The sequence below is a fragment of the Trachypithecus francoisi genome, unplaced genomic scaffold (assembly GCF_009764315.1).
Source record: "Trachypithecus francoisi isolate TF-2019V2 unplaced genomic scaffold, Tfra_2.0 Lachesis_group18, whole genome shotgun sequence".
In the NCBI taxonomy this organism is placed as follows: Eukaryota; Metazoa; Chordata; class Mammalia; order Primates; family Cercopithecidae; genus Trachypithecus; species Trachypithecus francoisi.
In genome coordinates, this window is record NW_022681463.1 from 23,960,957 (window position 1) to 23,980,312 (window position 19,356).

A 19,356-nucleotide genomic window follows, 5' to 3' on the forward strand; every position below is an offset into this window, starting at 1 on the left:
CAATTAAACCTCAGTTTTAAAACTTTTAATGTATACTATTTCAATTCTTGAGAGCAGCAGCTGAAACAGAAATAAAAACATAAAGTTTGCCCCTGTCACAAGAAAATCTTGGGACCGTAATGTCCCTCTGCCCCCAAACTAGGAAGGTGCTGAGAGGCCAAAGAATGACTTGGACAAGTCCAGCTTGGAGAGTAGATGAGTTTAATAGCACTTACATACAGGGCACTCCTGGGTGGCAGCAGGGCAGCTGTAGAGACCCATACCACCGCCTATTCCTAAGCACTTTAAAGCTAATTTTCTGGCTCTTTGCCTGCCGCGTGTGTGTGATGGAACTGTGTTCCTTGGTAGGTTCTCAGAAACGCTCTGGGATGTTTGAGTTCTCAGGGACATCTGCTCCTTGACTGGGCACCATGGCCTTTGGCTCATGGCCTGGCCTTCAGGGTTCAGGCAGTGGATATACACCCTTAAGTAACCTGATGGGGGACCCATCACAGTTCAGTCCCTACTAAAAGCAAGAGAGGAGCTGAGTGAATTAAATAGCGAGATCTCAATGTTCATAATTTAAGTTTGATTTGGATTAATTCAACTTGTGGGAAGAATCTTTAGATGAAGCTGCTATGTTTATTTAAATAAATTTATGCTGTCTACTAGAATTGACTGGAATTGAGAAGATCAATGATTTGCAGCATTTAGATTGGGTGAAATATTCAAAAGAATCACAGAGATAACTTATTTAATAAGTTTTCCCTTTGAGGAAAAAAAGCTAAAGATAGGTACTCTGAAGAAAGGCAGAAAAGGTAGTACTTGTGAAAATTGGGGTGAAATATTTTGACATTTCAATACAAAAGTATTAGACTTTTAAAACCACCAATTAAATGGAATTAGCCCAGAGCTTACAAGGTACAAGAGTTACAAAGAAAATCTTTTTCAAACTATATTATAGTCTACAGCGAAAAGCCAACTGAAGGTGTCAACAGTTTCAAATATATTCACAACACAACACAACCCAACACAACACAACAAAAGAAGAATGCAGCACCTCCCATTTGAGATTAGATTAAAAGAAAAAAAAAAACCTGTGGTACTTAAGTGGAAGAAGCCAGACACAGAAGGCTACATGATGTAGGATTCAATTTATGTAACACTCTGGAAAAGGCAAAACTAAAGAGACAAAGACCTAGGGTAACTATTTGGGGTGAGGAAAATATTCTCTAATTGTGGTGGTTGTTGCATGACTAAATAACATTTGTCAAAATTCATAGAAGGTCCACCTAAAAAGTGTGCATTTTACTGTATGTTAATTGCCCCTACAATAAATATGACATTAAAGATGAAGAGCAAGTGAGTGTGAATGAGATCAAGAAAGCAAGAAGATTGTAGACAATTTAAAAAGTAAGACTGTTGAAAAATATATTAAGAAAAATATCAGTAACTTGAGAGCTGAGATAGGTCTAGTTTAAAAATGGATTAAGGTAAGTGGATATGTCCCAAGAGCAATTATTCTGCTTATATTTCTTTTGTTTTGAAATGATACAGATTCAGATGACTGCAAAGAAAAACAATGTACAGAGAAGTCCCTTGCACCATTTACTCAGCCTCCCCCAGGGGTAGCACCTTGTGTAACCATAGTACAGTATCAACACCAGGAAACTGACATTGGTAGAATCTACAGAGCTTACTCAGATTTTGTATGCATTTGTGTGTGTGTGTGTGGTGTGTGTGTAGTGCTATGCAATTTTATGATGCGTAGCTTCGTGTAACCATCACCACTATCAAGACACAGAACTGTTCCATTGCCACAAAGCTCCCTCATACTACCCCTTTATAGAGACGTCCACCTTTCCCTCTCCCCGTCCCTAACCCCAGGGAACCACAATTTATCTTTCTCCATCTCTGTTTTTTTTTATTTCAAGAATGTTATATTTTTAGTCAGCATAATTCCATTAAAGTCCATCCAATTGTTTGCATGTATCGATAGTTGATTCCTTTTTATTGTTGAGTCATATTCCACGATATGGACATAATACAATGTGTTTATCCATTCACCTGTTGAAGGACATTCATTTCCTGTTTGGGGCTACTACAAATAAAGCTACTATGAACATTCGTGTATAGTTCTATGCATGAACATACTACTTCATTTCTCTGAATAAATGTCCAAGCATGCATTTATTGGACAATACAATAAGTGCAGGTTTAATTTTACCAGAAACTGCTCAACTGTTTTCCAGACTGACTGTGCCATTTTACATTACCACGAACAGTGCCTCAGTGATCCAGTTTCTCTGCATCCTTGTCGGCAACTAGTGTTATTACTATTTTCATTTTCACCATACTTGATAGGGTGTAGTGATATCTCACTATAGCTTTGAATTATATTTCCATGAAAGCTAGATGTGGCATATCTTTTCATGTACTAAGTTGTCGTCATCTGCATACCCCTTCTGTAAAATGTCTATTCATGTATTTTGTTCATTTTCTACTTAAAATGGGTTTCTTTAACTGCTGAATTTTTAACAGTCTAGATACAAGTACTTCATCACATATGCAGTTTGCAATTATTTGCTTACAGTGTTTTCATTCTGTTAACTTTTCTCTGAACATGGTTTGTAATTTTCACAAGGCCCAATTTTCCCTTTTACGAAACACGTGTGTTCTTGTTGTCTAAGAATTGTTCTTCTAGACCTAGGTCCCTACGATTCTTCCATTTTCTTTTCTAAAAGTTTCATAGTTTTGCAGAAACTGTATGATCTATTTTGGGTTCATTTGTGTATAATGATAAAGTTCAGGTTTCCCCAATGAATATTCAATTTCTCAACATAGTTTGTTGAAAAGGATATTCTTCCTCCATTGAATAGTCTTTGTACCTATATCAAAATCAGGCACACTTGTGTAGCCCTGTTGTGGGGTTCTCTAATCTGTTCTATGTGTCCATCCCTCCGTCAATATCACATGCTTAATTACTGTAGCTGTATAGCCTTATTATTAGGTAAAGTGATTCTTCCCACTTGTTTTTCAAAATTGTTTTAGCTATTCTAGGTCCTCTGCCTTTCCAAATAAATTTTAGAAAAAGCTTGACTTAAACGAACACTACATTTAACATGCTTGGACACGTCGCTTTACAGTCTCTTTTAAAATTTTCCAATATACAGTTGGCTTTTTGTACCTATTGGTTCTACACCCATGGATTCAACCAACCACGTACTGAAAATATTCATAAAAAGGAATTCTACAAAGCTCCAGAAAGCAAAAATTGCATTTGCCACACACTAAATACTATGTTGAATCCATGCAAATGAAGTGATGTAGAGGTGTTGCATTATTTTAAGTAATCTAGAGATGACTTAAAGTATAAGGGAGGATTTCAGTACGTTATACACAAATACTATGCCATTTTATAAGAGGGACCTGAGCTTCTGCGGATTTGGGTATTCAAGAGGGTCCTGGAACAAATCACCCTCCCCGCCCAGGTATCAAGGGTAACTGTGTATAACCAGTAGAAAACACGTATTTAACCTAGTGCTGTCAAATGGCTTTCTAGAACAGTGGTACCAATCGTTAAATATATTCTTAAATGTAATCTGCATTCAAAATACATAATTTCATTAAAATATACTAAATATATTGAGTAGAAGTTGCCAGATACATAGATAATTTAAGTCTACTTTGAAAGTTTATAATAAAAATAAAGCAGTTGGCCTAGATCATCCTAAAGCATTGCTCTGGGACTACAGCTAGTACATAAGCACATCAAAAATCACAATGTGAACACAGCATTTACCACTCCTTCTTGAACCAATGGACACTTTTGAACCCCGCCTCGCCCTGCTTCTAAGTATGAGTTGAAAAGAGGATTCCCAGATTATACTTTCCAGAGGCTTTAAGGGCCCACCTCCTTCTGCACTAGCTTTCCTCATGTAAAGAGGAAACCCTGTACAATGTCTTACAGATATGCAATAATATTTCACATTTTCAGCTGGTAGGAAATGTAGATATCCAATAGGTAATTTTATGAAACAATGATTAGCAACATTTAAACCAAAACAAAAATCATCCTAATAAAACATGGGCCTTCACAGCAATTCAGTGACATCTTAGATTAAATTTTATGCCATATCCTATCATGCACAAAACCTCTCACATTATTCTGAGGGCTATACATGTATTTATTCTGTGCTGTTTTGAAAAGGACTAATTTGAAGTTAATGATACTATCTAATAACTCACAAAACATAATCAAAAAGCTTAGCTTTATGAAGACACATACCAACATAAACTACAAACACCCCTGAATGTGATCAGAATGAATAAGTGGTGTCAAAAATTTAAAGCCTCTTCTGTATATTCTCATTTGGAGAAGGACACTAATAAGACCACGGCATTTGTTAAGCCAGTCATTGAATAATTTCCCATGGACTCTGTACCTCTGCATGAGTCTGTTGGTTAAACCTTAGATTTTAGTATTCACGTTGGTTTCCATTACAGTGACAGTCAAAACATAGCAATTTAATACCACTTAATACAATTTGAAATTTCATTTTATTACCACTGGGCAGCAGAAAAGTCTGCTTTAAAAATGCGCCAATTATTATCGTTCATCAAATGATTGTTCTCAATGGCTGGTCTTTGTGAATTTTGAGGGTATTTTTGCCCATAATCCGAAGCACTCACAATGTGACTCTTGGCAACCTCATCAGGCACAGTAATCCAAGGAGTTTGGACCACCAACCCCCTTCCCCTGCCTGGGCCCTGCAGCACTTCTGATAATGTGACAATTGGCTTCATACCATTTGCCATAACACGCTTAAAGAAAAGCTATCAGACAACTCCTGCCATGAAATGCTTTACTGCTATCAAATATTGAAGAAAAAATATACTCCATTAATAAATAAAGAATAGCTAACATATGCTAAGTGCTCATTATGTACCAGGCACCAAACCAAGTACTTTACAGGGACTACCTCAATTAATCCTCATTAATTGTAGCCTAGACGAAGGTACTATTATTGTTCCATTCTACAAGCAAGGATATTGAGGTCCAGCTAGAAGAAGTTACTATTGTTATCCCATTATACAAGCAAAGAAGACTGAGGCCCAGATGGCAAGTCTTGAGACCAGATCCAAACCCAGACCCTTTAACTCTAGATCCTTCTTCTTAAATCCTTGGGCATATTCCCTATCCTATTACAAAATCAGTTTCCCACACCAAAGACCAATGTTTGTTCTACTACAAAGCATGTTCAATTTATTTCTACTTAAGGAAAATAATATTGAATATGTTTCCTAAGTTAACATTCAAGTTAAGTTTATGCCCTGAGGGAATGAAGTTAAATAAAGAGTACAAGAAAACAGTATCCTTTAAGGTGCAAAAGTTCAATTATCTTTGTTTATACAAAAGTTAGCCCATAGGCAGCATTACCCTGGAAAAAAATGAGTACAGCACAGCTATCCAACAATTACCGTTTATTTACTGTTCTCACTCTCTGGGTCTTGAGATGTCATTTCAACCCTTTGCCTTCTGCAGAAAAGCTATAGCCTCTATACCACATTTATTGCTACATATATTTTATGATAAAAGCGTAAAGATATGCATGGGTAATTTCCTAGCATGAACAGCTACATTGAGAAATGGTTATAAAATTTAAGTCCTCTATTTGTCTGAGGAAAGAAAGGTATCTTAATTTCCATATTATCTTATCCTTTTACCAAATCAATATTATGGATGATGGTGTAATATTTTCATCTTAATCTGGTATTTCCCCAAGTCTATAAAAAAAAGCTGAAATATTAAGAACATTTCTACATTTTTAATAAACTATATTTCATAGTTTACAATAAGTTATGCCATTTTATAATTTTAAATTTGACAGTAATGTCACTTACACAAACTGCAAATACTTCTAATTAGATAACAAATAATATAATAAAAATATATCAGCCCAGCACGGTGGCTCATGCCTGTAATCCCAGCACTTTGGGAGGCTGAACTGGGTGGATCACTTGAGGTCAGGAGTTCGAGACCAGCCTGGCCAACAAGGTGAAACCCTCTCTCTACTAAAAACACAAACAGAAATTAGCCCAATGTGGTGGCATACCCCTATAATCCCAGCTACTCAGGAGGCTGAGGCATGAGAATTGCTTGAACCCAGGAAGTGGAGGTTGCAGTGAGCTAAGACCGTGCCACTGTACTCTAGGCTGGGCAACAAGTAAGACTCTGTCCCCCCGCCAAAATAAAAGACAATAAAAAGATATTATTTAAATAATTGATAACTATTAATATTATTTGGTTAAAAGAATTTGATTCATATAAGAACAGCAAAGGTGATCCTATTATGAGAATTACCACTAAGACTTCAAAATTGAGTCCCAACAGTTTTAAGTTCACCATAGAACTTTACTTGCTAACTGGGTTATTGATTAATAAAGAATTCTATTTTCAATTTTTACATAAGCATGTTGTATCTTTTATAATTAAAGTGAAAACAAATCTCTCATATACAAACTCATGATTTTCATCATATAACTTTATACAATGCTACTGCATTACACATATTCCCCCTTCAATGTTCAAAGTTATACATTTCACTCAAGTTGATTTTATTTATTTGCATTATTTATTTATTGAATGCCCTTTACTCTTAAATTATGTTAAATATTGGCAATATGTTTTGTTGTGTAGAATTGGGAATTACATCAAAATCAATTGTATTTTCATATCTAGAAATATTTTGTTACAAAAATATTTGTATCACTGTACAGAGCCAGACAGTGGAGGGACACTGGAAATCTCCTGGCTCTTCCAAGACCATTAATTACTCTTCTATCCTGTATAAGATTGGCCTCCACCGGATGTCTCTGTCACACCACCAATGTGCTTCTTTCTTTGAGAACTCTGGAGAAACCAGCCACAGTTTGTCTCACTCCAACTCCACCAACAGACTTGGAGACTCCAAAGTCCATGTGGAAGCCCCTCCTACAGCCCAGGCTTCTTTAATCCACTACCCTCCAGGCACCTCCATCACAGACGCAACCCTGATATACTTTACCATAATCAGGCCCCCGGGGCTTCAATTCTTTTCCTACTTTGTCCAGGGTCCACTAAGGATCATAAGAGATACAGAAAGTGACCACATCTTGCCACCTCCACTACAAACACCCAAGTCACCATGGTGCCTCTTTTCTGTAGGCTATTATAGATTACATAACTTGATAGAGAGCTTATTTTATTATCTTATTTCATGTTATCATTTTCTATGACAGGGTATTGCTCTGTCTCCCAAGCTGGAGTGTAGTGGTGCAATCATGGCTCACTGCAACCTTCCTTTTTTTAAAAATTTCAATAGGTTTTTGGGGTACAGGTAGAAGAATTTGGTTACATGGATAAGTTCTTTAGTGGTGACTTCTGAGATTTTGGTGCACCCATCACCCAAGCAGTGTGCACTGTACCCAGTGTAGTCTTTTATCCCTCACCCACCTCCCTCCCTTCCTCATAAGTCCCTAAAGTCCATTGTATCATTCTTATGTCTTTGCATCCTCAGAGTTTAACTCCCACTTATCAGTGAGAACATACGATGTTTGGCTTTCGACTGCTGAGTTACTTTTTACTTAGGAAAATGGTCTCCAACTCCATCTAGGTTGTTGCAAATGCCATTATTTTGCTCCTTTTATATAGATAAGTCCTATTCCACGGTATATATATGTATATACACCACATTTTCTTTACCCACTCATTGATTGATGGGCATTTGGGCTGCTTCCATATTTTTGCAATTGCAAATTGTGCTGCTATAAACACGTGTGTGCAAGAGTCTTTTTCATATAATGACTTCTTTTCCTCTGGATAGATATCCAGTAGTGGGATTGCTGGATCATTGTAATCAGGGTAGTTTACATTCCCACCAGTAGTGTAAAAGTGCCCCGTTTTCACCACATCCATGCCAACATCTATTATTTTTTGATTTTTTTAATTATGGCCATTCTTGCAGGAGTAAAGTGGTATTACATTGTGGTTTTGATTTGCATTTCCCTGACAATTTGTGCTGTTGCGCATTTTTTCATGTTTGTTCACCATTTGCATATCTATGTTGAATAGAAGTGGTGAAAGTGGGCATCCTTGTCTTGTTCCATTTCTCGGCGGGGAATGCTCTCAAGTTTTCCCCATTCAGTATAATGTTGGCTGTGGGAAGACAGAGTGGTTATTTTACAATCAAACCACACCTATCATAAAAACTTCTGTTTCAGAATAAATGTCTAAGAGGCCCCAGAAGACCTGCCCCCATGGCCTCTGTGATATCCTTTCCAATCACCCTCCATATGCTCCACACATGCTGCCTCCTTGCTGCTATTCCTCTGACAGCTGAGGCCCACCTCTACTTTACGGCTATTTCCTTGTCCTGGAATGTGTTTGTCCCAGATATCCACATGACTAACTCCTTCACTCTCTTCAAATTTTTGCTGAAATGCCCACTTTTTCCCTGATTATCCAATTTAAAATTACAGCCCTCCAGTATTTCCGTTCCCCTCACCCTGCTTTACATATTTTTCAAAACATTTAATACATCCTAACTTGTATCTGTATTATATTTATTTTCTATCTTTCCTGGCTGAAATGGGAACTGTCAAGACAGGGATCTTTGTTCCATTCACCAATGCATCCAAGCACTTTAAACACAGTGCAGGCACATGCAGGCTGCCCCATGATTGCTGGATGGATGAATGGACCTCCTACCACCTTCAGCCTTCCACTGTACCTGCTCAACCACATGTCAGCACTCCTCTACTTGTACTTTCTCCCTAGGCACTAGGAAAGGATAAAAACGAAAGCAGTCACACCATCATAGATACAGGTTTTACTATTAAATACACGACTCCAATGTTAACCTTCTACCTGGTTTTTGGTTAATTACCTTTTCTATTTCCCACAAAAACTATTTCAAATCACATATGCACTTCCATTTCATGTCATCCCCTGTGCTGCGGCAGGATGCACCGTTTCTATGCACATGGCCATTCAGTGTGGTCACCCCAAAAATTGAGTGTTCTGACAACAGGCAGAAGGGAGAACAGTATGCTGTCATGTGCTATATGCCACATAATAACCATGATAAAATACAAATTAACATCTCATGATAAAGTAAAAGGTAAAAATACATTATTGAGTTTTAAAATAATGTCTTAGATATTTTAATATTATCATTATTTTATCTTCCCTGTAAAACTAATTAATGTGTTCACAAACCATCATAGATAAAATTTTGTAGGGTCTTGAGAAAACATAAAACCATAAGACGTCAAAATACTGAAAATGTTATTTTTTAAACTCAATAGTTACATTGGATATTTGACAGGGTAAGTCATGCTTCCAAAAACTAAATAGTTTGACACAAAAATAGCTATTGAAAAAGCCCCATCAAAAAAACTGGCAAGTAATGTAATACATCAAGATATATTTCAACAAAACTTGTTAATAGAATTTATAATAGTAATAGGATAGCAATAATTTGTGATAAAATTATTACTCGATTTTACTGTAACTTTGTTCTTCACATAAAATAGACTTAAATGTATTCAAATGCTCCCTCAGTCTTTGTCTTTCCACCAGCCTCTTATAAATAGGGAGACACCCTACTTTCAATACTAAAACATTTCACTGCATAGAAATAATAATTCCATGCCACGTATTTGCAAAAATATATTAGCTGATACTATTGGCAAAAAAAAATCCCATATTCATATACGAAGTGCACAGGGCTAAACTAGAACACAAAACAAAACACTCATGTGAATTTTACTTTTTAACAGCATTAAAGTTTTATATATCATTATCAACATAATGGTTAAGTTTGTTCTATGGGGTAAAAATTTTTTTAAAGAATTCATAAAAATTGAATTACAAAATGAGTGTCATACCACACAATGCTTACATTACAATTTTCCCTTGATATGTATTTCTACACATTAATTGGAAAAATACTATTTTAATTAAGCTGATTTTATTTTTTCCTAAAATATTTAGTATAAGAAATAAAATATTTAAATATAATATATTTTGGATCTTAAAAAAATTATTAACTTTGCAGATTATTATTGCTTTTAAAAGCAAATATTCCTAAGATAAATTAGTTCTGTTTTAAAATAAACTAATAATTGTTTACTTCTTTCCATGGATTGCAAAAGTTAACATTTTGCAAAAACAAAAAGTGTTAACATTTGAAAATATAAAATGAACTCAATTTAACTAATACTAAAAATAAAAGATTATACACTTTGTCTATACCTTATACAGGACCACTATATTTTTTATGTTTGGTCTGAAAAAATCGTTGCTCCCAAAATATCTAATAGACAACAGGCTGATCAAAAAGTATGCAGTTTACATTCATTCTGAGAACCCTGTGGTGGGTATTTAATATTTCTCTGCTTATATAATAAATGTAAGGGACTGGAGGATACATTATCTCACTATCTGGGGAGGAGAAGAGAGTATCACACAAGAGTGGGAGATCTCTGGGTCAGAGAGAATGATCTGAGAATGGTGGCTTCATGGATTGATGTTGGAGGACTGGAAAAGACTTGCAAAAATAGAAATCAACATTTAATTTGAAATTATGGAAAGTATGTGGACTTTAGACTTTGTCTTCCTCTATCGCCATCATTTCATGAAAGTTATTTTACACATACATCATGAGTGGGTTGCACGTATATAATGTGTGCGTTTTGGGAACTGGAAATTGGGAAAAATTTCATATACAGTTAACATGACAGGAAAGAGGCAGACAACAGCAAATTTTTAAAAAGCAAGGGAGCAGAGGTAGGAGTGACCATGTGACTGCAAGCTTTGTGATGTGCAGAAACTGCGTGGGGAGCTTGGATTTCTACAGCACGTAAAAAGAAATTTGAATTACTTTAGTTGCTGGAATCCATCATTCTTAGCAAACTATCACAAGAAGAGAAAACCAACACCGCATGTTCTCACTCATAGGTGGGAACTGAACAATGAGATCACTTGGACTCGGGAAGGGGAACATCACACACTGGGGCCTATCATGGGGAGGGGGGAGGAGGGAGGGATTGCATTGGGGAGTTATACATGATATAAACGTCATGCACATGTACCCTAGAACTTAAAGTATAATAAAAAAAAAAAAAAAAAAAAAAAGAACAAAAAAAAAAAAAAAAAAAACTTTAAGATGTAGAAATCCAATGTGATATCTGTGCCTAAGACAGAAATTTTAAATACATACAAAATGCAACATGATATATATCCTCTCTAACTGTGTACACATGTTGGTATGATGTATTCATAAGGGAAAATAAATAAAATACAAAATAAAGAACTGCATGTGAAGAGATATGCAGACACCCTAATAATCAGAGAGGACCACACATTTAGAAAACAAGATACAACATCATTATTAGTTCAGTAAAACTTTTAAAATTCTGACAATACTTAAGCGTTAGGAAAAGTATGAAAATATGAGAATGCACACAAACTACTGGAGTGAGTTTAAATTGGTTTTGCTACTTAGAAGAGCAATTTTAGAAAATACCTAGTAAAGTAAACAAGTGCATCGCCTATAAACCACAACTGTGCTTCTATGTGTGAACCCTGGAGAAACATGTGCCCATGGAGATATGATCAAGAATGTTCACTGCAACATTTCAAGTGCAAAAATAGGTTAAAATTATTAAAATATCCATCAACAGAATAAATAAATGTCACATATTTATAAAAATGAATTTTATAAATCAAATCAAATGGATAAAAGGGATGGATAGACATACAGATTAATCTCAAAAACATAACTAGTTGTAATCTCACAAACGTCCTGTCCTTTTACTCAACATGTAAGTAGCATTCAAGAGTCATCTCTATGATTCTCTCTGCATAAGATAAATGAATATAAGCATGACTGTAGTCCCAGCTCAGGAGGCTGAGGTTGGAGGATTATTTGAGCAACACAGTTTGAGCCCAGGAGTTTGAGAAATTGAATATCTTATTTTAAAAAGCAGGTGAATTGAGAATGAGAATATAAATGTAATTTGTGTATTTTCTTCCTTTATGCTAACAGATACTAGCTACTGTTAAGGAAGAAGAAAGAAGGAGGGAAGGAGAGAGAGAATCTCTTGTTTTATTTCACAAGTCTTCTTGCTAAGTATCATTCATTTATTCATGCAGTTCATTTAATTATATTTGCTGAATATCTGCTCTGAGTTTCAAAAATTAAAAACAAATAGCAAAATGATAAATATCTGATTAAATGTCAACTCATCTAGCCAATAGATGTACAGTTCTTACATTGAAAAGATTTAACTGAAAGTGTGTTTAATAAAAAATCAAGAACTCTTTCACCAGCTATAAGCAAATTACTGTGTTTGCAAGATGAGATTACCATAGCCATAAGTGATATTATCATAACTATTATCTGTCAGAATTAAAACAACTAAAAGTTTACTTCTTAAAGTTTAAAAAAGAAACTTGGAAAAGTAAACCTGATCTTAGATCTATAGTTAATATTTTTCTACTATTGATATTATTTCATGTGAAACAAGCTTTATTTCCAGCTGAAAAGTAATTTAAGCTCTTGCAACTTTTATCTAGAACAGGAAAATTGCCTGGTTTCTCATAATTAATATGAGCCTGCTGACACAGATTCAAAAGAAACAATTTTTAACATTTCAGAGATAAAGGATAGTTGAATAAAGACCAATTGCACTGATAGCTGCTGTATTAGATAACACACTAAACCATGCACTGCCTAAAACTGAACAAGGAAAAGAATGCGATCCCATTCAGAATGCCATTGACATAAACACTTTTATGTGCCCCTTTATAGTTTAGAAATTAATAAACTAATGAATATGTGGACATATTAGGAGTCTGAGTGATCCAGTAAAAGTAAAATGGATTTAACATTTTGACACTGTGTACAATCTAGTACCTAATGATGCTGGCCCCCAGTAGGTGCTCAAAAGATATATTAAATGCATCAACAGAGGAATAAAAGAAAGGAAGAAGATGGAGGGAGGGAGAAGAGAGGAAAGGAATCTCTCATTTTATTTCTGAACCATTTTCTTGCTAAGTACCTTCATTCATTCATTCATTCATTCCTTTATTCATAGAGTTAATTTACTTATATTTGCTGTGTATCTGATCTCAGTGCTAGAGATAGAAACAAGCAAGTCTACCCAACACTACCAGCATAGGCTGCCTGTTCTCTTAACCTTGATCAAGTAATTCTTAGAGTTTAAAATAGCAATATGTCTTTATCCTTCCTAGGAAATTTTTTTTTTTTTTTTTTTTTTTTGAGGTGGAGTCTCGCTCTGTCACCCAGGCTGGAGTGCAGCGGCGCGATCTGGGCTCACTGCAGGAAAAATTTTAAATATAGTCCACTTCTGTAAAGCATAGCTGAAGTGACTTAAATAAGATTAGTGTACTCTATGCTTGATATTGTAACATTTATATAAATCTATTTGCCCTCATATTCATTAATATATTTGAATATTAACTATGTCCTGTGTCTTTTACTATGTGTGTGTGTGTGTGTGTGTGTGTGTGTATACTTTAGTTTTACAGTAGCAGCTATATGATAGCTATATACTTTACAGTAACTAGTATCTATTAGCATAAAGGATAAAACCCATAAGTTATATTCATATTCTCAATTCATCTGCTTTTTAAATATATTTAATTTCAAGGATATTCCTACATTTCATTAAAAATATAAATCTATTTTTTAATAAATTCCTCAATCTAACATTTCAACCCCAGATGACAGGCTTGCCAATCTTTCAAAAACATATAATCAAGGAATAAAAATTTAATTAGCCAAGAGATGAAACAAAAAAAGTTAATTTTTGTTCTAACTATCCCTTACAGTTAGACTCTAGCAATAACATTCATTTTTTAGAATTTTACATTTCCAGTTATATATATAGCTGCCAATTTTCCAGAATAAAGACTTAGTATCTACCATATATTTAAGAAATATATGAGCATAATGAAGTTGAGAGAAATAGGAAAAGTTTCATTTCTAAGGAAAGATATAACATTTTAACCTTACCTTCTAAATAGTAAAACAAAACACAAGCTTCCAATAGTGTCTTCCAAAATACTATTTTTTATTTTTTGAAAGTCATGTTGAAATTTTTGCATAGTTAAAAATTACAAAACTAAATTTCATTATTTTATTTAAACAGAGATTTAAAAACTGAAAAATATATCAGCTGGAAAAGAGTTGCTTTTCTACAGAAGATGACATATTCTCCATCAATTTCCCCTATTTCTCCATGCATCACACCATACTGTCATGTATAAATAAACAAAACATTTATATCAAATTTCCAAAATATTTTTAAAGCAGAAAATCCTATAGTCATAGCAAAACCACCAATGGGAAACAAATTCTCGTATTATCCCAGGCTGTTCTGCTTTATTCATGAATATTACTAAGCCCATGAAAATGAAGAACAGTTATTGTTTGCACTGTGACAAAGCCAACATTCCTCCTTGCAAACAGCACTGTTTATTTATGAACAGCAACTGACATAAGGATAGCAGTTTGCTTTTTCTGCCCTATAAAATACTGCATGGACGATTGCCCTTAGAATATAGTGAAGTCCCAGGTCATAATCATGAGTCCTTCTAAAAACAGATTTTTGGCCAGGCATAGTGGCTCATGCCTATAATCCCAGCACTTTGGAAGAACAAAGTAGGTAGATGGGTTGAGCTCAGGAGTTCGAGACCAGACAGGGCAACATGGCAAAATCCCATCTCTACAAAATATCAAAAATGAGCCAGGCAAGGTGTCATAAGCCTGTAGTCCTAGCTACTCAGGAGGCTGTGGTAGGAGAATCACTTGAGCCTGGGAAGTTGAGGCTGCAGTGAGCCATGTGATCACACCATTGCACTTTGGACTGGGCAACAGAGTGAGACCCTGTCTCAAAAATTAATAATAGAAAAAATGAAAATAAATAAAAAATAAAAGCAGATTTTTGTCTGTTTTGTTCATTTTAAGAAAATGTGGGCCAGGCATGGTGGCTCATGCCTGTAATCCCAGCACTTTGGGAGGCCTAAGTGGGTAGATCATGAGGTCAGGAGTTCAAGACCAGCCTGGCCAACATGGTGAAACCCCATCTCTCTATTAAAAATACAAAAATTAGTTGGGTGTGGTGGCATGCATCTGTAATCCCAGCTGCTCAGGAGGCTGAGGCAAGAGAATCACTTGAACCTGGGAGGCAGAGGTGGCAGTGAGCAGAGATCACACCACTGCACTCTAGCCTGGGTGACAGAATAGACTCTGTCGCGGAAAAAAAAAAAAGAAAAAGAAAGAAGAAAAGAAAGGAAAAGAAAAGAAAGAAGGAAGGAAGGAAGGAAGGAAAATCTGCCTAAAGCAAACACAAATAAATTTATTTTAAAAACAGAGGAGTTGTCCTAGAGGCTAATTCTAGCCTAACTGGAATATACATAGGCAGTGGACTACAGAGCCCAGTGTGAATTTCACATAGGATAATCTTAGGTCTCTTCTAACAACAGCTGTCAGCATGGTTTCCTCTCTCCCGCACGCATTTCTAACCTCCCAGCTTTCATCTAACAACAGTGTGACTTCTGTTAAATCCACAGACACAAGTGATCATCCTCATTGACTGTATTCAAAGGATTGCTCCAAAAAATATGTTTCCGTGGGGTCCCATAAGGTCCATGAGGGAAGAGACCATACTACATTCCAGTCCAATGTCTTTTATAACCTACAATATAACTCGGAAAGCAGATTAATATTGTTGAACTAGGAAATATAAATGAACTATTTGAAAACTAAAAAATCAAAATGTAGCAAATTTACTTACATCATTTGAGAAGTTAATTGGTTTCTCTATTAAATTTCTCTCAAGTAGACTGTCTCCCCAAAAAAGTATTGACTGCTTCCTTCTTATAAACGCTTTATATTGTTTTCAGATATTTTAATTGCACAGAAACTAAATGGAGGGCATTTTACTTAATGATAAGGTAGCCTGCTCATTTATGATATGGCAAATTGATCCCTCGTATTGCTTTTGGCCTATATAGTTAAGCTTGTTTTTACAGAAATAAGCTTAAAGCTACTTATTCAATTCAATAAAAGTGGGTATTCTTATAAGGGAATTTGGTTCTAGAAAAGTTAGCCTTTAGGCAAATTTCTTTTAAATTTGTCTTCCCTTGTGATTCTTAAGTAAAACTTGACATCTACTAAGGAAGACATAATTTATTATTAAAAAATCATATTTAAGAATGTCTCTATACTTTTTATAATTAATTTTTAAATAGCAAAACTCACCCTAATGAATAAAGCAGATATAATTTAGTAAACAGAAAACAAAGGTTTACATAAAATTAGCTGACACTTCAGTAGAGATGATCTCAACATATATTTCTACTACTGAGATAGTTATCACTAAACTTTTAGCAGTATCACCAAAACTTTTCACTAGCCTCAATTCATCTTAAAAGTCTAAATATTCCAGGTTTCCTAACCCTTTGAACATAATGTGCTCTATCTTGATCACATATCCCAGATTCAATATGAATCCAGTTCACCGTTTTAAGCATATGCCCACCTACCACAAACTCCCTGTTCTGCTCAGACTGATATATTCACTGCATGGCCTCCAAAATATATATTCCATATTGTACATACTATCCTTTTCATGAGAAGAAAATATAATTTTCTGTAGATGGTTAATGGCTTCTAACTCAGCTAAATCACAAATCTTTGTTTAAAATGTATATCAGTAAATTGTCCTCCAACAATTTCACATGAATAAATCCTACAATAGAAATAAAGTTGTTTTGTGGGGCATCTAAAATAGTAGCTAAATTAATAAAACCTTAAAATCTGACATTTCACACTTCCTACAAAAAAGCATTAATTCATCATGAACTACACTTTAACTTAAATTTTATTCTGATTTATTGCATTTATTTTATTTAATAAGTATCATTTAAAAAATTAAAGAGCTCTGTGATTTACTTATATATGTACACAAAGTAAATTATTCAAATAGATTGACATTAATATACTTATTTAAAAGGAATACTAACAGAAGTTATATTCTGCACTGAACAAAAGTAATAATTTGAAAAGCTGTATAATCTAGGTATTTTCATTCTAGTCATACACAGAATAGCTAATGTTTTATAAGAGGAAAAATAAATTAAGTTATTTTATTGTAGTAATAAGGAATTTTATAGAAGAGATGACTAAAATAAGAAAAAGATCACGTATTTTTCAGTGTGCCTTGTAATTTTATAACCCATTAATTTTACATCTGAACATACTGCTTGAATTAAGGTTGAGTTCTAGTCTTAACCGACCCTTAAACATCCAATTAACATTTCTTATTTTACTATTTATCAGACTTGCTTGCACTTTGATATCCACTGGTGTTCTTATGAAAACCATATGAGGTTATAGCGAGGAAATTTCAAGAGTATTTCTTCAAATAACAGGGGCCTGTTCAGGGGTTGGGGGCAAGGGGAGGGAGAGCATTAGAACAAATACCAAATGCACGCAGGGTTCAAAACCTAGATGACAGGTTGACAGGTGCAGCAAACCACCATGGCACAATGTATACCTATGTAACAAACCTGCATGTTTTGCACATGTATCTCAGAACTTAAAGTAAAATTTTATATAAAATACAATTATGTGACATCCAAAAAAAATTTAATAGATGAATCTATAATTATCCAGTTAAAAGCAATGAAATTTTATGTTATAGAACTTTTCCATGAAATCTAAACATTATGTCTGTTCATATTAAAGTACAGCTATGGGTCAGAATGTTGGCAGACCTGGAAGAACCCTATAGCAGTATACATTTCCAACGATCATTCCACTAATATACAGTCCAACTCAGTTTCCCCAGTCCAACTCAATATATATGCCCACAATGACCTCACAAACAAGTTTCAAAGGTTAGAAAAAGTTAAAATCTCATTTTATACCAGAATATTATGTAAATAGAAGGAAATAAACCCAGTCAAGTTTGCCAATGTAACTATCTTAGGCAAATTACATAACACAGGTGGTCCTTAGTTGCAGAATTCAAGATCCACTTACCTTGAAAAGCAGCCGCATTTCGAGATATTAGAAACTTTAATGCAGAGCTGGATGTTTGAAGGAACTGCTGCATATCCTGGTGAGCTGCAATCTGATATCTTTCCTCCATCTTCCTGGTGCAACATGTAGGCTTTGTGGATATGCAAACCTGAAGATCAGGTCCTGGAACACACAACATTTTTCAGAATGATTACCTGTCCATTTAACAAGTATTACATGTTTTATATCAGGTGTTATGACCAGTCCTGCACACAAAGGACTCACATTCTATGTGAGGAATGGATTTTCTAGAGTACTTGCCATAAGAAAGTTTCTCCATTGCCCATGAACACAGTCATGAACAAAATATTCTAAACCATTAACTCTTTGCTCAAATATTATATTAACTTCTTGGTCAAATATTAAGTATCTCCACTCAATAGAAAGCAAATTAACTATTATGTAAGTACAGAGTTCAATCAAGAAAAAGGTTTTGTGTGTGTGTGTGTGCGTGTGTGTGTATTTTTTTTTTTTTTTTGCTTATTTTATCAATTCAGCCAAAATTGTTTGAAATAAATATGTTATAGATAATTATGTGGACTAAAATAACTGCTTTTCATGGAGAAATGGAACCGAATTTTGAACATCACATAAAGGTCAAACAACTTGATCTGATTGCTCAGCTGCCATCAGGCTTGTGCTGCTTGTGAAGTTGGCGATCTCTGCGATAATGACAAGCTGGGAGATCAAGGCCAACACGGGCCCAAGCTCAGCATCCAAGATTCCACTTACTATATAGCTGGTGAGAGACAATTCAAACCATTAAAAGTACTTTTTAGTTGTACAATCATATTTACAAAAATCCTGTGAAAAATCCTATATTCCATGAAATGCAAAGTTATTAAGACATGAAATGTAAGCATTATAGTTACCAAAAAACCTTTGCTAGTATCACTAAACTCTCATCCTGGTAGGGACCCAGGACAAGCACCTTTATGCACAGCGGATATGCTAGAGGACAAAGAGGAAAAGATGTGGAGCACAGAGAGTGAGTGCCCAAAGAGGAAACCTGATGGAGAGAGTTGATGTGAGCCCCAGGGCATTCCAAGGCTACTAGATTATATGTAAAGCTCAGGACAATTTTATTTATGTGATAGCCTCATCTAATACAGTTATTTTCTTACTTTAGAATAAGAAGAAGAATTGTGGTCCTAAATCTCTGGGAGTTTCACAGGTTCCACATTAGTTCTTCTTCAACCAATTTTAGATCAGCAAAATA

At 34.9% G+C, this 19,356-nt stretch overlaps 1 protein-coding gene across 1 annotated transcript in view; it reads right to left on the bottom strand.

Annotated features, from left to right (window-relative positions):
* GPC5 (glypican 5) overlaps positions 1 to 19,356 on the bottom strand; it is a 1,526,087-nt gene that overhangs the window by 1,456,430 nt on the left and 50,301 nt on the right. The window contains exon 2 of the mRNA XM_033177434.1: positions 18,099 to 18,260. Coding sequence (XP_033033325.1) covers positions 18,099 to 18,260 — 162 coding nt within the window. The remainder of the gene's footprint in view (positions 1 to 18,098; positions 18,261 to 19,356) is intronic.